General features: G+C 51.4%; 1 protein-coding gene across 6 annotated transcripts in view; it reads right to left on the reverse strand.

Annotated features, from left to right (window-relative positions):
* The window catches only part of NFATC2 (nuclear factor of activated T cells 2), a 67,672-nt gene extending 57,407 nt beyond the window's left edge, over positions 1-10,265 (reverse strand). For 2 of the 6 annotated variants that reach the window (XM_085079267.1, XM_085079269.1), the window contains exons 1-3: positions 9,901-10,060; positions 1,960-2,986; positions 514-682 (exon numbers count right to left, since the gene is read on the reverse strand). In XM_085079267.1, coding sequence (XP_084935393.1) covers positions 514-682; positions 1,960-2,986; positions 9,901-10,045 — 1,341 coding nt within the window. In that variant the 5' untranslated portion in view covers positions 10,046-10,060. Of the gene's footprint in view, positions 1-513; positions 683-1,959; positions 2,987-6,019; positions 6,158-9,900 lie in introns of those variants that run through there. The other 4 variants (XM_085079268.1, XM_085079271.1, XM_085079272.1 and 1 more) reach the window with 4 other exon arrangements.
* Between the last annotated feature and the right edge of the window lie 15,705 nt (positions 10,266-25,970).

The following is a 25,970-nucleotide window of genomic DNA, read 5'->3' on the forward strand; positions in this document are numbered from 1 at the left end:
AAACATGGGCTGAGAACAGGGGAAATGAGGGAAATGACTGATGTGCCCCCACTTGGCTACACCACAGCCACTCAGCCAGTATTTCACACTGCCCTTTGAAAGGTGAAGGAAAAGCTGTTCACACTCCAAACAGAGGAAGGGCTCAGCTCATTTGCCTCTCAGGTCAGCAAAGGGACAGATTTGTTCTCTCCACCACTGGCAGCTTGAATTTTGCTCACTTCTTTCAGCAGTGACTTCCCAGGCATCTTATGGAGAGTCATAACTGAGAGAGGATCACCAGAGGTTTAACACAGCCCAGAAAAGGCAGCAAATACATCACCCAGGTGTCTGAACTCTCAGGAGCCAATCCAACCCAACCTTCCCGAAGTCTTGACTTCAGCACAGCTCAGCTTCAGACCCTTCAGGCACACCCACAAGCTCACAGCGTGCTGCTCTTTCAGGGGCAGCCCCAGCAAGCCTTTCAGAAAGGAACTTGTCCCCACTTTTGCTGCAGGGAGGTTCCCTGTGCCTTACCTGCACCACGGGGTGGCCCCCGGTGGGAGCCTTGACGGCGCCGCGGCTGCCCTCGGTCTCGTAGTGCGCGCGGTGGTGAGGCTTGGGCTGCACCTCGATCCGCAGCTCGTAGGAGCCTGACTGGCTGGACAGGGGCCACTCCAGGGGTGGCAGAGACTGCACAGGCAAACTGGGACACACAGAGAGAGAACACACCAGGGAAACTCCTGAGAATGGGATTTCTCCAAGCCCTGATCCCTCCTTTTTCCCAGTGCCCCACCTGAAACATTCAGGGCTCTGCTATGAATTCCCATGAGATTATGCTGAACTGCTCACATTTGACTGCAAGCTCTACTGAGAACACAGTAATTTCTGTGGGCCCATCTCCTTGCAGAAGAAAATATTTCTATCTCTTAAATAGAGATATCAGTATATTTTTTCAAAGATCTCCCTCTTTTATCTAGCTTTTGCTATGTGTCTCAAATTCAGATCAGAGAATACCTATTGTGAAATACTAACTCCATTTACCATTACCTACCAGTTGTGTAAATGAGCATTCGTTAGGATTTTCATAAATACAAAAATGCACGTGAATAAAATGCTAAATATTCTTACCTGGTACTAGTTTTCCTGTTATAAAAATACGTAAGGGTTTATGACATGAAATGAATACACTGCAAGGTACAACTAGAGCTTGCATTGGGTTTTAAAGCACTCTTGCTCTGTGAGTAGAGGCTGCTGCCAGGACCGGTCTGACAAGCCAAGGGAACTCACAGCCTGTGTTCTTTCACTCACAGTTTGTGTTGAGCAGGTCAGGAACAGCCTGGGATAATGTCAGCACAGAGACAACCTCGGTGCCCAGCAGGGTGGCACTGACAGGCTGCCAGCAGGGACTGGAGTCACACACTTGGCACCCTCCGTCCTGGCAGATGCCACAGGGCCAGACAATGGAGGGCTGAGATTTGGGTTAAGGGGCAATTAACAAATTAACAACCAACACTAAGTCACTTGAGTTGACCGAATGCTGTCTGACATGGAGCAGTGAGCTCTATTTTGAATCAGGCATTATTTAAAGAATTTTCATCTTGGATGGAAATTTCTAAGTGACTTTACAAAAGTAACACCACTATTTTCTTTAAGAGTAACAGGATGGCACCAGAGTGTTCAGCCTCTGTCAAAGACTGTCTGCAATCTGCTATTTAGACAAATCATCTGGAAATTTGAATTTATACTGTACTGTGCCATCAATGAACCCCTTTGGTGATGTTTCTTCAACACCCTGATTTTTTCATCTCTTGGAATCATAATGGACTGAGCTCCCCTTAGCCAGTGCTGTCCCTGAGCACTTAGCTCAGGTCTGCAGCAGGATATGCCCAAGAAAATACTCCCTAGGGATCATCAGCCACGACAGAGGACACCACACCATGAGAAAACACTGAAAACACACCCTGGAGAAGGCTTACATACCTGCAGATTGGTATTGCAGGCACCAGCTGCTTGGTCCAGGATGGAGGTACCAACAGAATGGATTCTGGGGCTGAGTTTCTCCTGTCCTCCTGCTCACAAGGCCCGTGGAAGTCAACAGTCTGAAAGACGTGACATGGAATGCTGTTTTTGTGGGAAGACATGGACGAAGGATCAGGGCTGGTTTTCCAGATTTTCGTGGGAACGCCACAGGAAGGATCCGTAGGAAGGCTGCTCATAGCATCCATGGAAAGGGAAGCGCTGGCCAACTGCGTGTAAGTGACTGCAGAGGTGTCTTCTCTCAGGGGGATGCGAGGAGAGGGCTGTGGAGAGGGGGTCCTTGAGTGCCGAGGAGAGCTGGAAGGCAGCTGAGCACTGTAGAGCTCGGTGCAAGAGTACCTCCGTTTTGCACCTGGTGACGAGGACCTTGAGTTGGGACAGGGTGATGGTGAGTGGCGTCCCAAGCAGGCTTCCTCCGTGATGCTTGTTCGTGGTGACATTATTGGAGAGGTTCTAGGAGAATAATGAGTATGGATGTTTTGAAACTGTGGACAAAGGTCATCACTAGGACCATTATTTGGTGAAACACATGGTGATGTGCAAGGAGATACATTTGTCTCTGAAATGAAACTTGCAGAGGAGCCGCTACTAGCTGGGCTCAGACACAGTGGTTCTCTGTAGCCCTCAAAGCCAGGGACAGGCAGGGTAACCCTTGGGCTAGTGGTGGCTGAGTTGGACTGATGTTCTACCAAAAGAACATCTGTGTCTCTGCTGCGGAAGGGACCCCCTGAATGAATCAGTTCATGATATGGAGTTATTTCAATCCTAGGGCTCGGAGCAGAGGCCCCTGCAGCGTTGGCAGGGTGTGTAGGTGTTGGCCCTATGCTATCTGGCTGTCCATATCTGCCCATGGGGTCTGCAGAAAGGCTAGAAAAAGGCAGGGGGCATGGCTTGAGGCCACAGTCCAAGACATCATGAGCGTATGTAACTCCAGAGGGTGGGCTGTTGGTTTTATGTGGAGTCGGTTCTTCTGGAAAAAGAAGGGTCTCTTTAAGACTGTAAATATTGTTACAGAAGCTGAGCAATCATGGATTAAAAAAATGCATATTTATAAACTGGTTGTGATCTGATATTAACTTATTATTTAATTCTTTTTAACTGCAGTTAACGCTGGTGAGAAGTACTGGATTAAGAGCCAGGGAAGCTCATGTGCTCAGGGCAGGTGCAGCATGGACAGAAGCACTGCAAACACCTCCAGCCAGGCTCCTGCTGCCCAAGCCTCACCTGAGGGATCACCTGGGCAGGTCAGCAGCACATCAGCCCCTCTGTCCATGGCAGGGCTGCCCTTCCTGCCAAGTACACCCCTAAGTGACACCTTGGGTGCTGTGATTTTGGTTGAATTTTATGAACCAGCAGCTGGACTGAGACCATCACATCAGAAAATCACTGCCAAAGACGTCTATGTCAAACCAAACGCTTGAGAAACAGCTTTTGGTAAAGGAAGAAACACCTTCCTTACACAGACAAGGCCAGCCAGAAAAGGCTTCATGAAGCAAAGCTGAGCTCAAGCTCTTAAATTGAGAAGTCAGTTCTGTGTGATGATTTGTTTGGCTCTGTATCAGGACAGCAAATTTGGTGACAGGTTTCTATGAAGAGAATGTGCCCAACGATCAGAAAACACACTCAAAATATTTGTTAGAAAAGAGAGGGAGAAAGAATCCACCTCTGTGGTTAAGGGCAATCACATTTCAATTTCAGCCCAAGGAACACTTTGGCCAGAGAAGGATTATAAAACACACAATAATAAATGCTCATGCAAAACATTACCAGGATTTGTGTATGTGTTTAAAGATTTCAATGTATCCAGCAGGAAATACCTGAAACAGCTCCACAATTTGGGATTAATTCACACTATCTGCTCACTCTGGGCACTGATCAGTGCGTGCCACAGGTGAGGAGGGTTTCATTTAAATATTTAAATTACTGTTCCAGATTTTCCCTAACTCCTACACAACATGAGGCAGCAACTCCCATGAGAAAATACCATACAGAAAGCCAGGCAGGAGCTGACTGAGCTTTCTGCAAAAGTAGAAGTTCCTGGTGAAACTTTTACATGCAGAGAGATTTTAACTTAATTTCAGGGGGCTTTCTGTTCATTTTCAGGAACTGCTGAGCCTTTGTGTTTAGCGGGAAAACCCAAGAGCCGAGGAAACAAACCAACACACAGAGTTGTCTGGGGCAGGAGGGGAGCTGCACAGGACAGTCCAGCTTGCACATTTCTTAAGGTTCCCTCTGGCTTTTAATCCCAGCACACAGCTGTTTTGGGGATAGGAAAACAGCAACGAGTCACTGAATTTTAGCCAAACATATTTTTAGCACCGTTGATTTCAGAGCTTTGGCACTCAGGAATAGTGTGTCATCCCCATCACTCAGGTCTGACACATCAAGCCTCGATATTGCTGCCGAGATTCACTTTGAACAGAACTCATCATGTCTCCAGAATGAGCAGAGCAACACACCCCCCACAGCCCCAGAACAGAGAATCACCCCAAGCTGGCTGATGCAAGGCAGCAAAACCAGCACCAAGGCAGATTTGTGCAGTGCCCAGCAAGGGCAGAAAACCTCTCCAGGCTGAAGAGCTTCACATCAAGGACCAGGTGAGCCTTTCAGCTCCCCAGCCAGCACAGCCCCAGCTAAGGCTGCCCCACCACACACGGAAAATGGACTGATCTGTGTCAGGTACAGGCAACAGGTACACAACCAGAACTCCTCACAACAAAGCTGGGGGGGCAGGTTCATGTTGAGGGCTATGGGGAGAGCAAAGGGATTTGTAGGTGCACGTGTAATATTTAAAGTCTGCTGAATAACAAACACGCACATAGCCCCAGCGTCTGCCCACCTAAAACTGGGCTTTAGACAACCTACATTTCCTTTGCTTATCCCTGAAATACTCTGTTTAAAAGAGCCCTTTCACCATCGGCATTCCTCCTCCCAGAGGATCCACGTTCCAGGTATGAATAACAACATTTCCACACACAACAAGCCACAGCCTGCCCCTGCCACAGCTCTGCAGTCGGGACAGCTCACCCGGCCAGCCTCCAGCCAGGCAAACACCCGCAGCTTCTGTGCAGCAAAAATATTTACTTCTCCCCGACACGGCAAACTGTCAGCAAAGCGGGACGGTGGGCAAGGCTGCAGCCAAACCCTCGGCCGGTCTGAGGAGCGCCCAGAACGGCAGCGGCGCTGCCCTGGGCTGAGCCTGCGATGCAGGGGAGAGGCTGCAGCCCTGACTCATCGGCACAGCCTGGCCGGGGCTTCGGGGAGCTCAGGCGGCCCTGCAGAGCGGCAGAGGCACAATGAAGTCACTGTCCCGGCCGCTCCTGCCCACGCGGGGATGGCGCGGTCTGTCGCCGAGGCAACGCCGGGATGCTACAGCTCTGACCTCAGCGGGAGGGAAGCGGGCAGAGGGCGAGCAAGTGCTGCTCCTACAAACACACGGCCCTTCCGTGGAAATCGGGGGATACAGCTTTGCTCCCAAGGGTGTGCCGCCTGCAAGGGTTCATGCATTCCTGCCCGGTTTATCCCAGAGCACATGGGAATATTCCGCAAAGGACTGTTCTCTCCACTGCTTTTCTGACGGACATCTCAGCGAACAGCACAGCTCCTCAGCACGGGCAGCTCCAGCACTTCCCCCCTCCCTGCACTCAGGCATTTCCTAGCCTGAGGTTTCACTGCTGATTCACCCTCTGATTCAGTACCAAAAGATCCTTCTGCTTTGACAGGGGGTTAAAAGAGAGCCAGTTTCTCACTCAGGCAGCACTGGCATCTCTTCACGCTCTCAGTCAGCTCTACTGTCAGCGAACAGCTTTCCCTGTGTGACCAACTCCCCTACCGAGAGCAGTCTGACCCCCGAGCCCTTTAGGATCCCACCCAGACTGCCCACAAGCTGCCAGCCCGCATTCCCCCTTTTCCCCCAGGTTTTACCCACCCAGACTGCCTGCAAGCTGCCAGCCCTCATTCCCCCTTTTCCCCCAGGTTTTCCCCACACGACTGCCTCTCTTACCACAACAGGGAATGAAGCAGGGTGCTGCAGATAACCAACAAAGCAGCTCTCTAGCCAGGACCAGGACGGGTGCAGGCAGCCCCACGAATGTTCTGGAAGCTGGGCAGCCTCCCCAGGTGGGCACAATCAGGAATGCCCTGAACAACCCAATGAACTAACCACAGGTGAAAGCGATCAAGGGATTTCAGCTGCAGAGGAATTAACCCTTGATTTACAGAACTCCTTTTCACACATCCCTGAGCGGCACAAAATAAAAGGAAAAAGCTCCCGAGGTTCCCCAGGACCACACCACTGTGAGCACACGTGGCTTGGCAAGGGCCACCCTCTGCTGTTTTAAAACAAGGCAGCTACTTCAAAGTCAGCCAGTCAGCCAAATGTGACCGTGCCAATTAGCATGAAATTAGGGAATAAAGGATCACCCAAGCGACTGCATTCCATGCTGGGTTTATCCAAACCATCCTCTAGGAAAAGCTAAAGATAGCCCCGTGCAGGCCAGGGAGGGCAGGGGCACAAGTCGGGTTTTGACCTCACATCCGCTGGCTGCAGCTCCCGGGATTTAGCTGGAGTTCCTTATTTGCATACGTAAAAGAGTCGATTTTCTTTTTTAATTAACTTGCTTATTGTCATTGCAAGCGGCCGGTCCAGAGCTTTTTTGCATTTCTCAAAAGCCGGGCTGTCTGCTATTTACACTAACTGCCTGGAAGCTCCAAGTGAGAGCTGGTTTCCTGAGTGAAATCTGGAATTCTCTGGTAGATGTGCATATTTGTTTCTTTACGGCAGGGCTGAACACTGCCTCCTGTGTTCCTGAGCCAGCCCCAGGACCCAGCTGCATGCACTTTCAGTTTTTTTCCTCTTAATAGCTTTGCATCTGGGAGAAGGAAAAAAAAAAGGAACGAGGCAAATTATTCAGGGCTTGACACCTACAAGACGTGGCAGTGTCCCTGGGAGCCTGTCTACATATAAACAAGCATTTAGAGGAATATTAATATTTATGGATGCTCCCTGCTTCCCCTCTCTACACTGCACACACACAGACCTTGTAGATTCCTATCACCAGATGCAGACTAAGAGTCTAATGAGCTACAGCAAGGGCTTGAGCCTAGAGAAAATACTCCTCCTCATCTGCATTCTTACCTGTTGTCTCAGGACAATATTTGGTCTGGAATCTTATTTAAATATGGGTTTTGTTGGGATTTTCAAAACGACCCCCAGAGGATCAGTTCCCAGAAGGGCTGACCTCAAACATTAAAAATCATGTGGCAGCTTTACCTCTCAGCAGATCATCCCACAGTGAACACCCAACAAACCTGCTGGAGCAGAGCTACTGCATTTCAGTATTTGGTCTCTCACAGTGGCTAACAACAGGTATGTGGGAAGAACACACACAGCAGTTATCAGAATTTACTCCTCTGCAAGCCCTACTTGGAGGAGCTCATGTGGAAATGCTCATCAACTCTCTGCCAATCTTCTCCACTAAGAGTGCAGCACCACAGTTTAAAATAAACTAAAATTTGGGAGAGCTCTAGCAACACCTGCACAGGGAACTCTCCAGGGAATGCATCTAACACTTTTTTTTAAAGGACAGACGTTTTTATCCTCAATGGCCAAATAAAAGCACAGCTTCAACTGACAGCACAGGACACCTGCCTTGCCCACACTCCCTTAATCCTGTTCACCTGGCCATGCCCCGAGTTCAGCAGGTGTTTCTTGTTTGCAGCTCCTGAGCAGAATATTGCTAATTAAAGTCTGGCAAGTAAAGATAAAAAGCCCTCTGTACAGCACTGCTGCTCTTGGAAATTTCTGGCTTGGAGAGGAATATCTAATATTAATAATATTGACTGCAGGATTTTTATTTACCCTTTTTTTCTCTGCTGCTTTTATAGCAGTCCATGCTCCTGTTGTCCCAGGCGCACACAAGCACTGCTGAATGCCAGCCACTTTCAGGAAGGATATTTCTGGCATTCTCATGACAACAAGTTGTGAGATAGGTCCTACTTTTAAAACACAAGCTTGGATGGATACTGCCAAATCCCAACTTTAAAAAAAATTGTTTATCAGGAATAAACTTTCACCCCAGTCCTTTCCTAGAGCCTCAAATTTACATTCTTCCCTCCTTTTTTTTTTTTTTTTTTAATTTGAAAAGTCCTTTTTAGCATGCTTATGGATTTGTTATTTTAGGACTTGTCATGAGCAGTGGGTGGAGCAGGCCAGACTGGGAGGACTCCAAATGCAGGAACCACACTGAAGTGCTGGGATCCCCTCCTTTGGTTTTGGTTCCACTTTGAATCCTCCTCTGCACAGGACTTGTCAGCCCAACTGCAGTTCAGATGAGGCCAGAACAGCACATGAACAATGAGCATCAGTTACCACCAGCATGTGGATAAAGCCCTTCCTCAGAATTTGAACATTTTCTCTTCTCATGTAAACATGCTTTAATCTTTTGTACATTGAAGGTCACGGATGTATCCTGGATTGCTTACAGACTGGAGCTGGTGCCTGTTCAAAGGCAGGGAGAATGTTCTCCAGATTACAATGCTCATATATATGGTTGTGATCTTTCTTCCCTTTTTTTTTTTTTTTTTTTTATGCTAATGATTTCCATCTTTGGAACAAAATTACTACTAATTATGGTTTCCAGTCATTCAAATGTGAAGAAAGAAGGCTCGAGAAGGAAGTTACTTCTACAACAAGCATACACTGCTCTGCATTTATGTGGTTTGAAGATTAAACTTTCTACCCCCCACCTACGTACTGCTGTATTCTGTAGAACTTCCCACTTAAGGCTTCACAGCAGCACTGTCTACTGTAAAGATGTGAACAAACCAGCATCTGAAGCTTTCACTGAGATTCAATGCATTTCCATTAAAACCATTGACCTCTCCCCATCGTGGATTTATTTTACCATGGCTTGATCTACATGAAACGTCTAAAGAAAACTTAGCTTTGTCCATCTGATGGCATTAACGATCCTCAGTCAGCATGGATGCTGGTGCACATCTGTTCAGTGAAACAAGGACACAGAGAATAACACCCAGCAACAACTCTCCATTTCACTGATGACACCACAGCTCAGGTCTCAGAGGTCTCCTCCTGCACTGCCTCCCAGGAACACAACATCTCTGAGATGCCCCAGGGAAACACGACCTCTCCACCGTGCAGAATCAAAACAGTATCTTAGAGACAACATCCAACAACTCCTTCCTCTGGGTCCTCTCTTTTGGCTTTGTGTGGTTTACACAAACCCGTATTTTACGCAAAGCACCCCTGTTTAGTACCATCAACACACAGAATCACCATTTAGAAAGTCAGGGAACACTCATCAGTGTGCTTGTAAGTATCACAGCACAAACTCTGAAAAGCAGAACAGTCCGCAAATCTTTCTTTTCCCTCCATTTTAGCTGAAGCTGACAGCGTTTGCCCCCAGCTGTGCCCCGCTAGCTGCCATGCCGCAGTTTCTGGGGCTCAGGCAGGCACAGCTCCTGGGGCTCGGGGCAGGCACAGCTCAGGGCAGGCACAGCTCAGGGCAGGCACAGCTCCCCGGTCTGCACGCCCCGGTGCTCCAGCCACTGTGAGCCTGCAGAGCTCGCTGGGCACGGAGCTGACAGCAGCAAGAGCGGGCCGAGCCGTGCTGCCCTGTGCGCCCTTCGCTCACTGCCGGCGCGCAGCTCTGGGCACAGCGGCGATGTCCGCCCGGCGCTCTCGGACACTCCGTGCCGGGATGCACACCAAGGCACCAGTGCCCTCGGCAAAGAGCACCTGCCGGCAAAGAGCCCCGCCAAGGCGAGCGGCATGCCGCCTGCCGGGCTGGCCCCGGGCAGTGCCCGCCGCGCCCCAGGGCTGCCGGGGGCTCCGCCGCTCCTCCTGGGCGGCTCCTCACCAACCTTCGATCGGCTTCAGGTAGTCGTAGTCGAAGAGGATGGAGAAGTCAAACTCCTCCTGCGGGCTGGCCGGCCGGGCGGTGCCGGGGCCGTGCCCGGGGCTCCCCTCCCGAGGGCCGGGGTCGGGCGCGGGGCCCGCGGCGCTCATGGCGGCTGCACAGCCGGGCCCGCCCGGGCCAGGGGCGCCCCGAGAGCCGCTGCCGCCCGCCGGTGCCTCCCGACGGCGAGCGCCGAGCGCTCCGAGGGAACGCGGCGGGAACAAAGCCACCCCACACCGAGAAGGGCCTGGCGCGGTGCCCCCGAGGGCGCTGCGGGCGCTGAGCCCGGCGCTGGCGGCACACGAGGGCCGAGCGCAGCCGGGCAGCTTCCTGCTCCTCACAGCCACCTGCGGCGGGGCCGCCCTCGGGGAGGAGCCGCCACCCGGCCGGCTCACCGCGCTGCACGGCCCGGCACGGCAGGGAGCGCGGGGCTGGGAGCAGCAGGGGCTGCGGGCCTGCCCGGGCACGGGAGCCTCCCGAAACCAGCGCCTTGGGCGAGCGGCTCCGCCTGGTGCCCCGCGATGGGCATCACCGAGTGGCTTGTCCGCAGCCGCCAGCTCCCCAGCCCTGCAGCCCCTCTGTGCCGAAATTTGCAAGGTCCCCAGCCGTGCAGCCCCTCTGTGCCGAGGTTTGCAGGGTGCCCAGCCGTGCAGCCCCTCTGTGCCGAGGTTTGCAGGGTGCCCAGCGCTGCAGCCCCTCTGTGCCGAAATTTGCAAGGTCCCCAGCAGGTCCCAGCCGTGCAGGCACTGCCCTTGCCTTCTCCAGGCTTTGCACATCCCGCCCCACATTCTCCCGCTGCTGTCGCACGCTGCGGATGCTGCAGGACAGGACAAGCTCCCTTAGCTGGAGCACCCTGAGAGGCATCAGGTCCGTCGTGCACAAGGCTGCTGTTCTCCTTCTGCCTCGCTCACAAACAGCGTTTCAGAGGATGGGCACTCGCCACGTTCCCTGCTGACCACAGCCAGGTGCTGCCAGCTTCCCCAGGTGCCCCCAGCCACCTCCACCACATTGCCTCCATTCATCCCGTGTTCCCCTGGCCCTGCACAGGGTGCTGCTCACTGCCCCCGACAGCCTCCTACCCCTGGGATGGCTGCTGCAACCAGCAGTGACCTCACTCGTGGCTAGCTGGAGACCCTGAGCTTGTGTGTTTAGAGCATCTGTGGTCAGAAGGCTGTTCCCTCGCTTACCTGTTTGTATGGTGCCCTTTATGAGCGTGCAGATGGCTGTCATCAGGTCTGTGAGTTTGAAAAATGCTCCTGGTCTGTAGGCAGGGCAGGGAGGCAAAGGCAGAGGGACCAAGATCATTAAAAAAGTATTTTAGTGTTTACTTCAGCTTGTTTTTATTTGCTAAGCCTGTCAGCACGACAGCATTAACTGCAAGACAAATCTGAGCCTACATTACTTGTCTAAAGTCACAGAGAGTCTGTTTTAGAGACACATGAACCAGAATCTCTGCATTTGGGCTTATAACCTTTCTCAATAATGTGCTCTGCCGAGGAATGGCAAACTGCCTTCTCATCACACCCTTCTGCTCCATCCTTTGCTAGTCCAGAGGACAAGAACTCAGACTTTCCCTACAGTTTGCAATCAGGTTGTGCACTGAGTTTCTGAAGAAGCCCGGTACAGAAGCTCCTGGGTGGCATCAGGGGCACCTCTGGGTGAGCAGAAACACCACCCGGGCTGGGGCTGAAAGGGCAGTCAGGGAGCAGCCAAACCTGCTGTGAGGCTGCATCAGGCCGGGTGGGCAGCAGTCACACTGGAATCAGAGTTTGTGGCATTAAGTTGGACCTGGAAAGTGCCAAGGGATAGGGAAATGTGCCTGAAAGGGCAGTGATCCTGCGGACAGGACGTGCCAGGCTGTTCAGTGTGGTATTTACAGAGACTGCCAGCCCCTCTGGGAACACATGCTGCTCTCTCTGAGGGCCTGATTTGTTCTGAATTGTTTAAACATCTATTAAATTGGATTATTTATATCTGTTGTCCAGTGATCCTTACCGTTTGCTGAGCACTGGCCTTTTATCATTGGCTCTTCCATTTAAAATTCATTAGAAAAACAAAATATACTTGCTGATCTTGGCTCGGCACTAAAGAGAGCTGTCATCCTCACAGCTAACACCACATGGAGCACAATTGGAGAGCATCAATTGTATTAGCCACAGAAAGAAATGACACAAACAATAACATTGGGCTTTTAAAGTGAGATATGGGTGATTGGCAGGAGGGCATGGGGAGACGACCCCGACTTCTGCTAAATCTCTATCCCATCCTTTACTTCCCGGCTTGCCTGCAATGCATTAGGCATGTAACGTTTCAAACTTATCCTCAGCTACTCCTAGAACCAGTAATAACTCCACAAATGGAAAATGTACCTTTTGCTTTCCAAGAGGACTGTGTCATGTGAAAGAGTTTCGCTGCTAACACACGTAATCATCAATTCTGACACGGGCCAGGAATTAGGGTGACAAGACAGCAATGAGAAAAGTGTTAGAGAAATGTGGGAATTAGCTCAGCTTATAGGATTCAACGGTTTTTTGCCCAGCAGACAACTTGACAGATGTCAGGGAGCAACAGGCATTTATGGAGTGTGTCCCTCCTGCTCCCTCCTGCAGCCCTCAGGGCACATGAGGACATCAGTCCCATAAGATCACCACTCACAGCCTATAGGAATGAGAGTTTCCACATGCTCTGAGGGCACAGAGGTGTGAGTTATAACGCTCTGGGGGCTGGGTTTGAACCCACCAGAGTGTTATTTCCAGCAGAAATGTCACAAATGCACAAAATACAGATCTGGCCTGAATATTAGAGGGCTGTGAAGCCATTGCTAGGTGCTGGCAGCTGCAGGATTCAGCTCAAGTGACAGCTGTGGTTTTTGGAGCCTTCCAAAGGCTGAGTGGAGTTTAGTTTAGACCCAGAATAGGCTCTCGAGCCCCCAGTGAAAATAAAACATTATAAATAGTTTAAGTTTTAGCTGTTAATAACTACATAACTGACAAATACTGCCCACAGGCTGTCATTAATAATTAGTGATGAAGGAAAGGCAGGGAAACTACTGGACTTGAATAGACTGTGAGCTCTTCAGCCCGATAGACACACTCAGAAACATCATCCAAATCAAAGAGAAAACCCAAACAACATGACAAATGCTTCCCAAAGCTTGATTTCCATTAGGGCTGGAGTGAAAGGCTGGAAGTGTCCAAGGAGCAGAAATACTGGTTAGTTTTCCTAAATCTCAATCTTCCTCATATCAGACCCTTCCTTTCTCCAAGGCTCCTCCATGCATTTCTCCTCCATCCAGGATCAGGGAGATCCTGGGTGCTCTGCTTGGGCTCTCAGTACCCACACTGGAGATCTGGGACTCAGCATTAACTCCTTTTTTTTTTTTTTCTGTAAAGCTGTTTTCATGAGCCAAAAAGGTGTTTCAAGAACTGAAGCAAAAAGTCTGTCCTTGGCAGCATTAACAAAAATTGCAGCCACGTATACTTTCAGCAGGCTCCACACAGAGCAGAGCTGGAAATACGTTGTGCTGCCATTTCAGGGAACTGCAGAATGGAAGGAGTCCTTTTCCACATAGTTGGATCAGTGCTGGCCTTTGGCAGGGCTGTACTTCAATAAAATTTAAAAGTATGTGAATACTGGACTACCTAGGTGCTGGGGGACGGGGAATCCAAAAACAAAGCTAAAAAGAGCACTTCTGGTGTAATGCAAACTGTGATCTAGAAAGTACTTAACCTATTTCTCAGTGTTTAAATGTGCTGCCAATGTAACTTCTTATTTACTATTTTCAGTTTCTACTTATACTGCCCCACTGTATTCTCTGTACCAATAACTTCACTAATGCAGGGGATCAGAGGATGCTCCAAGATGAAGAAATTTCATTTGATCTCAGAAATGGGGTGTCTGTGGTAATTCTTATTTATCCCACATGACACATAATTTACACTGCATCTGTAATACTGCAATACCTTCACATTAAACTTTTTAAAAGAAAAAGAGGTAGAGAAAAGTGGATTAAGAAAGCTGCATGTCTATTTAGCTGCTAAAACCCAAAGAAAATATGAGTCAATGCTGTCTTAAAAATCTAAGTGTTCTAATGGTGTATGTGGCAGGCATTAGAAATTTAACAGGCAACTAAAACTTGCACATGGACTTAATCCAAGCTCTTTAAAATGAGCTCAGACTGTGAGTGACTGGTTGCTTGGTCTGGAGTGTGGGGAGTGTTATTAGAGAAAAAAAAAAGGAGGGAGAGAGAAGGGAGAAATATCTGGTAGTTCCTTTGAGAGGCACACATGCACACACACTACTTTTCAATTTTGGGGTCAGCTTGAGTCAGAGATATTACCCCCCAATTTCAAGCTTAAAGCGGTTTGGCAAGAAAGGACAATGGAAAAATCGCTCATATCTCCACGTTCCCATTAAGTTCTGAAGTCTGCTGGGCAAACCAAAGGAATGCACATATCATAGTTTAAAAAAAATTGATTTAGCCAGTAGTGGAAAAGAAGTTCTAGGATATTATTATCCTTGGCTATTTTTTGCAAAATGAATGATGAAATTTCACTTAGAATATCTATTGGAATATTATAAAAAAGCACTCCAGTTGTGTCAGTGTCCCATCTGTGAATGTGATTCCTGCCCTGCACGAAAGGCTCTGAAATCGTTAGCTGACTGTAGCTGGTGTGACTTTGTCCCACAGGACAGGCTGATTGAGGGAAGGGTCAAGTGACAGAGAATTAACAGGGTGGCAGGGGAGCCATGGTCACCTGGGGAAAATCTCTGCCTCTGACTTGCTGAAGCACAGCTCGGGGAGCAAAGCTAGCGAAGCAGCTTTTTGCTAGCAGGGTGTTTGTGCAGAGCCTTCATTCCTCGTTCTGAGCTGCTCTGATCGTAAAAGGGGATGAGGGCTTAAAGTTATTAACACATCATCATTTACACACCCTGCATTAGTAAGACTCTTACACTTTGTTGTGGGTGCAGGAATCCTCCCAAAGGAATCCACAGACTGATCCCTAAAGTGCCATGTAGCATTAACCCCTTGCAGTTTCATGCTATTTTTTAAATTTTTTTTTTGTGAAAATGTTGGGAGCAGCCTTGTGACCCAAAGGCAAGTCGGGGGCAGAGGCTGCTCCGATCACCCCTGCACCACTGACAGGAGCAGGCATTTGCATAGGGCAAAAATACCCTCTGGGGCCCAGGAGTGTATTCTTTTTGGAGCATCTCAAGGCTCTGTCCTACAACTGATTGCACTGCTCCGCTGGCTACTGTGCTCTCAAATATTCGACCTGGAAATAAAAAAAAAAAAAAAAAATCGTGCTTTTCATTTTGGGCTGTGGCTGCGGCGCTCTGGGGAACATCTGCTGTGGGGAAAGCAGAGCTGCACAGCACTGGAAGGGGCTGTGGAGCTGCTGCTGCAGAGCTGCCCTGTGCTCTGCTGCACTGCTGCACTGCTGCACTGCTACCCTGTAGCAGGTGAGAGCACATCGCTGACAGGAGCACGAAGGCTCCTCATTCCCTTTGCTGCTCTCCGCAGCAAAGTAACTTCCACGGGCTGTTGTGAGAGTGACTAAGAGCAGCTGGAGCGCCCAGGAGAGAGGGAGTTTTGTCTGGAGAAAGCCGAGGAGACACGAGGCAGGGCAATGGCCTGATCCTAAGGCGGTATAAAGCCGCTCAGAGCCTTTCCATTGGCTTGCCCGAGAATCGGAGCTCTCGGATGATCCCCTTTGGGTGTAGGTGTTAACGAGTGTGTTTTGGCAGGTGCCCGGCCAGCTCGCTCCGGCAGGAGAAAACAAACAGCCGCTACCAAGGGCCCCTCCAGGGCAGCCGTGCCCCCCTCGCCTCGTCCCCCGGAGCCGCACAGCCGCCGCGGCCCCGGCTCTGACTCAGCGGCCGAGCGGCGCTGCCAGCGCGGGCGGGGGAACCGGGGATGGAACGGCCCGATGGGAGAGCCTTTCCCTTCTGCACCTCCTGCCCCTTCTCCCCGCGCCGGTGGCTGTCAAAGCCGAGCCCACCCGCCCGGCCGGTGGCGGAGCGCTCCGAGAGCCGGGGGAGAGCGGCCGGGCGGGGATGCGGGTCCGGCGGGGGCAGCGGGGCTCGCCGGTCCGCGGGTGCGATGGTGCGGGAGCCGGGCTGCGGGCGGCGAGGGCTTCCCTCGCACGGAGCATCCTCCTCCCGGCTCCCCGCACGGCTGTGCCCGGAGAGCTGTCCGTGCCCCGCTCCGTGCGAGCCCGAGCGCCTCCGCCTCCGCACGCCCGGCCGCTCCCGCGCCGCGCCCTGCCCTGCCCTGCCCTGCCCTGCCCTGCCCTGCCCCGGGCCCGCAGCCCGGCTGGCCGGCGGAGCAGGACGGACGGAGGACGCCCGAGGGAGCCGCAGCATCCCCCGAAGCTGCGGGGATCGCGGCTGGGCTCGGCTCGGGGCGGCCGCGCACGGTGCTGACAGCCGGGCAGGCTCCTCCTCTCGCCGCGCTTAACTCTTGCCTCCTCCGGCCCGCCGCCCCCAGCCCCGACCCCCGCCCGCCGCCCGGCCCGGCCGCGCCCCGCCCCGAGAGGCACCGGCCCCGACAGGACCCGCGGGCACCCCGGGCACCGCGGCCACCGAGCCCCGGGCCGACCTGCCCTCCGCAGCCTCCGCCGGGCCCGGGGCAGCGCCGCGACGCCCCGAGCCCCCGAGCAGAGCGGGCGGCGCAAGGGTTAAGCGGCCGGGTTAGTCAGCGAGACTCCTGGGGTGATGGCTTGGAAGAGGAGAGTCCCTCTGGCTGGAGTTTAAAGGAGGCTGCTCCAGACTCATTTGTATCGCCGTGGCGGATCGCTTCAAACCAAACCGAACCTAAAGGCAGCCCGGTCCCTTCCCCGAGGGCCCTTCTCGCCGTGAACCCCTCCTGCCCACCCCGTCTGCCAGCGGGCTGAGCCGCGGGACAAGCCCCGGGCCGGGAGGGACCTGCCGAGCCCCGGGAAGGGAGCGACAGAGGGACACACACAGCACACAGACAGGCAGCACGCACACCCTACCTTGATCCATAGACCTCATGATGTGGTGGTAGTGTACCAGCCTGCAGGCAGTTTCTCGCTGCATCGGGAATTTAAAAAATAAAAAAAAATCAATAGCAGAAAAAATTAAAAAAAAAATAAAAAGGAAAAAAAATCTCCTTTAAACCATGTTCAACCAGTGCCGCTCGGACAGAGGGAACCCCTCTTGCTCGCCTCCTCAGTAAGTGTTTGGAGGTGCAAAGAGGGATCCGAACTGGGCTGAGCTTGTTCCTGAAGTGAAGTCAGTTCTCTGCTCTGAGATGAGGGTTACTAGAGAGGGAAAGGCCACTTCCTTCCCTGCTCCGAGTGTTTATAGTCTTTGAATGCTGTAAAATAACGGGATTCCCTCACTGTTTCCTCCTGTTTATCCCAGTGCCATGGAAACCCCTGGATCGCCTCCATCTCCCAAACTGAGGGCTTTCCTGCAACTTCACACTCAGGAATCCATGACGTCTCCCAGCTCCGGGCCAAGGCAGCTCTGCGGCTTTCTCAGTCTGCAGCACAAGCACTTAATTGTTGAGCAGAAAGTTAGAGAGCGAGTAAGAAAGAAATATGGATGATGTTAAAAATCCCAGTGTGTGCTTTTTAAACAAAACTTGCAGGAACTGCAAAGCCTTTCAAAGCAACGGGGCTTCTGTGCAGAAGTTTTCCTTCTTCCCAGCAGAGACAAGCTCAGGCTGCTGCTGCTTTTACCTTTGAATAAATCATTCAGAAAAGCGAGGTCCCCAGCTTATATTTATGTCTTTTAAATTCACCAGCACCCTATTAATACCCATCTTGTTACTGGCACAGGTTTTGGCTTCTAATTACCGTTGGCTCAATTCTTCATACAAAGACGAAAAGAAAAATTAAAAATCGGTGAATTTGTTTAGTGGTGTTTCACAGACCTTTCTCTGTTCCTATTTTTAGATCAATTTAGGAGAGAGGAGCAAACCCATGGATTTCCACTGATACACGTGGAGCTCAGCAGGAACGAAACAGCCAAGGAAGCCTCCGAAACCAAGACAACCCGTGTGTGTTTACATGTCCCATGTATAAACAGGAAAATAAAGCAAAAGAAAACAGGAAAATAAAGTCGGGGATGTCATGAGCTGCGGCTGTCTCACAATGTATAGCTTTCACTGGTGTGCTAGGAGCATCTCGGCGCTGGGCTCGGGATCTCCGTGCGGCTGCACTTGCACAGAGCTTTTTGCAGGGGGATGAAGAGGTCACACATATGAACGGTTCTCCGGGGAGGGTCGCAGCTCTGCCGCCCCTCGGGGAGCTCCGCCGGGGTCAGCCGGAGCCCCGGGTGAGTCACGGCAGCGGGACTTGGCCGGCGGAGCGCGGAGGGCTGCCTGGCACCAGCCCCGCATTTCCATTTTTCACTCCCTCGCTCCCCAAATCGACTCGAAGGAGGTATCGCAATCAAACTTTCTGCTGCTCGGGTTTGTTGTCCTGCAGGCTAGCAACTGCAGGCAGCCCAGGGAAACTCAGCGCACCTCACTTTCCTATCCTTTGTCATCCTTGGACGCGTCGAGGCGGAAATACCTTCCCCAGCCCCGCGGGCCCGTTACACAAGGGGGTGCGGGGGATCCCCGGCACGGGAGCCCCGCTGGCCCCTCTCCGCCCCGAGCCCCGCAGTGAGACCTCTCGCACCCTTGGGCTCTCGGGGAGCCTTTCCCTGCCCGCCCCGCAGGGCTGAGCGCCGGCCGGCAGCTCTGCCGTGAGGATATTCCTGCCTGAGCCCCTGCCCGGCGGGGCAGGACCGAAAATTGCACCTGAGCCTCGGGCTCGTACCCGGAGGCTTTCCACGTTCACACGAGCAGCTTGGGAGGCACAAACGAGACCCCACAAGCGCCGGGCTGCGGCCAAGTTCCCAGGCTGACCCAAAGCCCTGGCACAGGTGTGACACCTGAGCTCCCGAGCGCATCCACCTCTGCCACCAGCAAATGGGCACCGCTGGATTCCTGCTCGGAAACAGCGCAGGGAAACCGAGGCTGCTGCTTTGCGTGGAGAGCAAAACGATTTAAATTAATCATTAGTCGGGATGAACAAGTAATTAACCCATCTTCCACCCGCGCCGCCCGAGCTGCTCAGTGCTGCTCTGCTCGGTCACCCCAACAGCCCGTTAGAACTGCGCTGGGAACCGCAGAGAACAACGCTCTGGACAGGGCAGGGGCTTCGGGCCAGGGGGGCGATGAAACACGGCCGGGAAGGGGCAAACTGGGGGCGAGCAGGGCAGCCCGTGAGGCGGGGGGGCAGCTGGCCGTGCCAAGGGTATCCCGGAGCGAGCGGAGAATGGGCCACCCCGACGGAAAGCTCGGCCTCCTCCCACGCGGAGCTGCCGCGGGGGAGCAGCGCTGCTGGGCACTCAGGTTGGCTGCCCTAGGCTGCGCCGTTTAAAAATACAATGTCTTTCTTTTAATAGCTCGGCTTGATCGGCTCCCGCTAGTTCACATGACTGGGTTTTCCTAAAATATCTTCTTCCACTAAGTTTTTTCCAACTTAAAACTGCTGAATCCTGCTACCCAAATTAAACTCAGTGCAACGCGAAAAAAAAAAAAAGAAAAAAATAAATAAAGAAGTGAAAGAGGGCTGGCGGCTGCCTCCGGACTAGCATTCCCCAAACCAGCATATGACACAACTGTAAGATTTCCAAGGCTTTTGGAGAGTTCAGCGAGAGAATCGTGTCCTCCACTGGCTGCAGCTTCCCCGCTGAGTTAAACTTTCCTGACGGAACCTTTCTCCATCTGGCCGCGGCTCCAGCGCGTTGTGAGCGGCCGCGGAGGAGAGGGGGATGTAGTTCAAGTCTTATATAACTGTGCAGGCTGGATGCGGGGGCAGAGACTTTCCCTAGAAACGAGAGATTTTTATATATATATAGTTATTTTTAGCTTCCTTTTTCAAAGGAAGGCCAAATACCTCCGACTTTCCTTTGCTTTCTTATTTTGGTATCACTAAGGGATTTTATTTTTGGAGGTAAGGAGCTATTAATAGCTAATATTTTTAGCTATTTATTCCCTCTTTAGGAGAATACTTCCTCTTCCTTTTAGGGGCACATTCTGGACTGCATCCCTGACCCCCCAAAACAGACCCAGCTCCCTCCGTGCCCACGGCACCCTCCGGGATTTGCCGGGCGGATGGCTGGCTTTGGGGACAGGGGAAGAGGTGCATCTGCTGGCTCTGGCCCGACCCCGAGCAGCTCCCTGGCTGGATGGATTTGGAAGCTGAACTTGTCCCCGGGAACAGCCCTGCCGTCCTCACCGCCGGGCTCCCAGCCCAGCAGGCCGAGCAAGGAGCTCCCTGCCCGGCACAGGAGAGCTGCAGGGACAGCGGCAGCCAGCCTGGGGACTCAGTGGGCTCTGGGGACCCGGGGTGCCGGGAGTCCCTGCCTTACCCTGCCCCGGGGGTCCCTGCCTTACCCTGGCAGATGCCCACAGCATCACCCCGCCAGAGGATGAGCCTCCCTGCCCGGCTCCACGCAGGCGTTTGGCAATAAAACTTATTATTTTTTTTGAATCATTATGATTTCTCATGCTCTTCAGGAGATAAGGCATCAAGGCTTCCTGAGGATGTGCTCTCAGGCCATTGGGGCAGCTGCCTGGATTTTATCATCATAGACTTCATGGAGACATCTCTGTTTTCCACTTGCAAAGGTATTTCAGTCTCACGGCAACAATAAGTATTTTTGACAAAAGCTGCTCGCCCTTCCAAAGTAAATACTGCTCTCCCCGAGTGTGCCCTCCGGAGCAGCCTTCGCTCGGGGCTGAGCAGGGATTCCCACACTCTGGCTGTGTCCTTGCTGCACCTCCCTGCCCCGAGCTGCCCAGCACGGAGCCAGCTGTGCCCAGCTGTGCCCAGCCCGTCCAGCTCCTGCCCAGCTCCTGCCCAGCCTGCCCAGCCTGCCCAGCCTGCCCAGCCTGCCCAGCCTGCCCAGCCTGCCCAACCTGCCCAGCTCCTGCCCAGCTCCTGCCCAGCTCCTGCCCAGCTCCTGCCCAGCCTGCCCAGCTCCTTCCCAGCCTGCCCAACCTGCCCAGCTCCTGCCCAGCTCCTGCCCACCCTGCCCAGCTCGCCCAGCCTGCCCAGCTCCTGCCCAGCTCCTGCCCTCTGCACCTCCCTGCCCTTCCTGAGCAATCCTGGATCATCCTCACTGCGTGGGACTGACCCAATGCACTAGTCTAAATAATATATTCAGATATTAATTATGGTACAGAGTGTCTGATCTTGCAATGAGCTCCACACAGCCCAGGGAATTCACCCACACTGAGCTCTCTGGGTCTGGAACCAGAATTGCTTGAGTTTTCCCCGAAGGAGAACAAACTTTTCATCTGCAATTGAAAATTCTGCTTTGGAAAGAGGTCTCCAACCAACAGCTATGAGTGAGAAAAGCCCTGGATTTTCAGCCCCAGCTACCTGGAAAACTCCCATTATTGGTTCTACCAGGATTAGAACTGAACCTCCTTGCCTTTGGACAGTGCAGGAGGAATAGGAGAGGAAGGAACAAGATGTGCTGGCCAAAGGCAGGCTGTGCAGGTCCAGAGGCACCTGCTGGATCAACCTGTGCCCATCCCTGGGGCAGGAGCAGCAGGATTTCTGTGCTGCCTGCTCTGCTCAGGGGAGCTGGACACCCCAGAGATCCTGTCCCTGAATTTCCCTCTCTACAACAGCACAGAGAAAGAGCTGTTCCCTTTTGTACCTCACTGCCAGCTCACGGGAGGCTTTATGGAATAACAGCATCCTTCATGAATCAATTTTTTTCACACAAATTTGGAGGGAATGGTAGTTTAGGGTGATATTCTTCAATCTAAAGATAGCCTACCACCCACTGTCAGGGTGCTGGCAAAAATGTGTATAAATTGATAGCATTAATTTCAGTTACATTGAGAGTTAAGTTGGTTTAATAACAATAATAAACCCACAAATTAATCAAGTTAAACACCTGTGCATTAGGGTCAGGATGGAAACACTGATGCAGTCATTCATTATATCATATAATGGCTAAACTAAATAAAGATAATAAAGAAAGGTTATGACTGTTTTGAAAAGGTGGCTTTAGTCCTTTCATATCAGCGCCAGGGTAAGGGAATCTGATATTATATCCTGAACAGAATTTACAATTCATTACTGGGGCTCTGGCCACACCCGGCAGCTAATCTAGAATTTCACACGTTTAATGAACTTCATACTTGAAATATGTGGTCTGTAAAATCTGATTTACACTGTTGTTAAAATAGCTGGCGTTTGAAAGAGAATATATTTTAAACTATGTATTTGTGCACAAAGTTTGTTGTGTTTTTTTCTCCCTCCAAACCCCAAACCCGGTCATTAATTCACCCCAACACACATAAACCTTCCCCACAGTGTGATTCCTGCTGCAGTATTTCTTTCAGCACCTCAGATTTACTGGGCAGGTTTCTGCAGGAGCTGAGTGCTCTCAGTTCTGCAGAGGGACACAAACCCCCCGAGTGACTGTAGGCACTGCAGGCACTGAGCTGAGCTCACAAGCCCAGCCCCTGATGGAGTCCAGGGGCTGTAATTAGTCCTCACCCCAAAATCTCAGCAGCAGGGCATCCTGGCCCGGGCCAAACCCCACAATCCCAGCTCACCCAGCGTGGCAGCTTTTTATTGGATGTTAACACCTGATATTTCCTGCAGGCTCTGCTTTTACTGAGGGCTTTGTGGCATTCTGCTCTTCGGGGCTGAAAGGAGCAGGAGCTGAGAGAAGGGAGAGTGGGAGTTGTGTAAATCAGCTCTGGGCTCCTGGCAGGGAACGATCCCAGGGCCAGCCTGGCTGCTGAAGGAAATGCTTGTCACTCACGGGTGAAACACAAGAGGGTTCTTTCTTTTGAAGGCGATTTATGGAGAGCATGGCACCTGTGAGAATTAGTTCCACACCTCAGTAATGAGCCCTGGAGAGCTCAGCTCAGCCTTGAACAAAACCCTGGGGTTGTGTGAGGGGTGGGTGAGTGGGAGCTGTTCCTCTGCACCAGCCTGGGTCACCAACACTGTGCTCATGTTCCACCTGGCTGGGAAAGGTCCTCTCCTTACAGGTCAGTGTTCCAAAGAAAGATTTCACCCCGAGAATTTGTTTTCTGTAGGAAAGATCAGCTATTAAAATCTGACAGAGGGAATGCTGATCCTTATAAACGTGCCTTTTAATTCAGAACCTTAAACCCAAATTTATGAAGGAGCAGAGGAATTCTGCCTCTGTGGGCTCCATCCCTTGCCTTTCCCAAAAACAGCTTTTTGTGCTGTTTCTCCCCATGGCAGTGACACTATTGCTGCTGGAGCAGGAAAAGTCCTTCAGTGAGACCATTGCAGGGCATTGGGTTTGTTATTTTTAATAGGAGTCCTGATCAATAGCAATTTGCATCACTTTTTGACAAGTCACAGGTTGGTGACATGTGTGCAAAAGGAATCTGAGGTGACATGTTTCAAACCCAGCAGAGGCAGCACAGGACAGGCTGTACAGAAATGCAACACCTCCAGCACAGCTTTTTGGGAGGAGATGAGAAGCACACGAGTCAACTGCTGCCTGCCACCAGCACAAGGCCAGGCCAGGACACCCCTGTGTCCCAGTGCCACCAAGGTGTGCCCTGGGGGACCCTGAGCTGCCTGAGCACAATCTCTCCATCCAGCCACTCACCTCCACTCACACTCTCAGTTTAGACTCTACTTTTACCCTGGAAAACAACTCTCTGGATATGGTTAAGCTACTCGGAGTGTACATTTAAAATAAAATCTGTTTCACATAACAGGACAAATGAGAATGACTCTTACCCCCATCTTTAATGTGTTAAATTCTTTTGCACAGATTGTTCTTGTTACTACTTCTTTCTGAGAGAGAATCTGAACAGCAGACAATATTCTGCCTTACGTGGACAATTCCAGCCAGCCAAGAGCGAGAGGCTTTAAAGTGGGAATGCAGGGATTTTAAAGGCCTTTTTTGTAACCCATTCAAGTGTGTCTTGGGCCACAAAGGGAGGAGGAACAGCAGAGGGAAGGATGTTCTTCTGAAGGCAGATCCTGCAGGATGCTCATCATCTCTAACCACAGCAGCAAAATTTCAGAGATCCAGAAGGTAACCTGGAGAGCCCTGCAGCACCCAGAGGGTTTTGAGGCCACCAAATGCAAACTCAAGGCTGAAGGAAGCCTCAGCATCAGCTTTGAACCTGCCCTGGCCAGCTGCTGGAGCAGACAGTGCTGGCACACTGCAGGCTGTCCCTGATTTCCCTGCAGCTGCAGTGCTGCATTCCCTGCAGCCCAGAGCTGCTCCCACCAAGTCCCACAGCACTGCCAGGACGTTTAGCACAGTGGGATTTGGATCTGCAATTCCAGGTGGGAGATGAAGAATCCACTGAAATGTCTGGATTGAGGTTTATCAACACTCCTAATCAGAAGGACGGGTTTGTTGAAGCCTGCAGTCACATTCTTAATTTCAAACCAGACATCTGAATATTCTGTGGAATGAGGAACTTTCCTGTAGGATTGACTCCCATGTTGAAGGTGCTGAGAAAGTCTGATGATCCAAACAAACCCATTTTTCTGCTTTCTGTGCTCTGCAGGGCCAGCCCAGCCCACAGGCTCTCTCTGGCCCATCTCCCCCCTGGGACAGGGAGCAGGAGGAATTCCCTCCCTGCAGTGAAGATTATCAAGACAATATTTGATGACACAGCAGTGCAGGGGAGCAGAGGCAGTGCAGCTGTTTGACCTGAGCCACCAGAAGGTGCAGACAGAGCAGACCAATGAGGTTTTCTTCTCCCCAAAAGGCTGCTGGTGCAGGGAAGCCTTAGAGCTGCACAGAGCAGGTCAGGCTCAGGGCTGAGCCAGACACCCAACTACAGCCAACTGCACCTTCATTTCTGCTCAGAAAAAAGGAGAAACAAAGACACACCAGTGGATAATGCAACCACAATTCAAAAAACAAGGCCACTGGCATTCTTTGGTAAAGCCTAGGCTGAAAATTTACCCCAGGATGTGTGATGTTCCAAAAATCTGCCAGCCCCTGCAGCGTTCAAACTTCTTGCATGACCACAGCCACATGAAGAATGAAATGAATCCCCATGGAAATCTTTGACATTTCTACTATTATGCAATGTTTGGGTGAAGCAAAAATGCTGAAATTCTCCTTCCCTTCCAGAGTGAGTTTAGAAAAACTATTTCTAGCTTTTTTTAATTAGACATTTCGCCATTAAAAAGAAACCCTCCATAAATTAAAGGAACCACTAACCAGGGCTTATGTAACCCATTTAGAGTGGGAAATTGGTAACACTTGGGAGCAAAGTCTGTTCCGGTAATTTCTGGAGTCTACACCATTCATTTGATGTGTGCAAACATCACAAAAATGGGTTATTTAATATTTGCATTAACTATTTTATACCAAAAAAGTTAATAATTAAAAAGGGCATCTGTGTCCTATAGAATCTAAAAGAAACACTTCCATAGATGTTCTATGATCCAAGGGATAGTTTATCACTGCTTTCATAAAAAAAATCACCCAAGTTAGAGATGTGCTTTCTCCAATTGCATTTTTTTTTAAAAGAGTGTTTATGGCTCTATTAAATTTTTGGTACAAAATCGTTGTACTGTGTTTGTAATCAACGTGATTGACATTTCCCCTGTGGAGAATATTCAGTGTTAAACTCCTGTTTCTGACCCTGTGGAGGGGCAGCAGGCCTGGCCCTGAGCTGCTCTCATGCTGAGCCTCTCACAGAATCCACTGTCCAAGGGATGAGAACATTCCCAAAATAGCTGCTCCTGGTGCTGTTGCATCACTGCTCTCCAGGGCAGGACAGATCAGTGTTCAAATGAAAGATTTCCTCCTCATTCCCAGCAGGGACCCCCAATGACCATCCCTGCTGACACTGTCAGAAAGCTGCTGCTAGAAGGAATTTATTGAAGCAACTCTGGCCAGCTCTTGGATATGCATTTCCCCCCACAAGGTAAAGGCCCACAGGACAACATCCCTACATTCTGACACTTCCCAGCACATCTGGGACTGATCCTGCCAGGACTAACCAGGGGCATCATACGTGGA

This window comes from Lichenostomus cassidix, chromosome 20 (assembly GCF_008360975.1).
Source record: "Lichenostomus cassidix isolate B80296 chromosome 20, HeHo_3.0, whole genome shotgun sequence".
Taxonomy (NCBI): Eukaryota; Metazoa; Chordata; class Aves; order Passeriformes; family Meliphagidae; genus Lichenostomus; species Lichenostomus cassidix.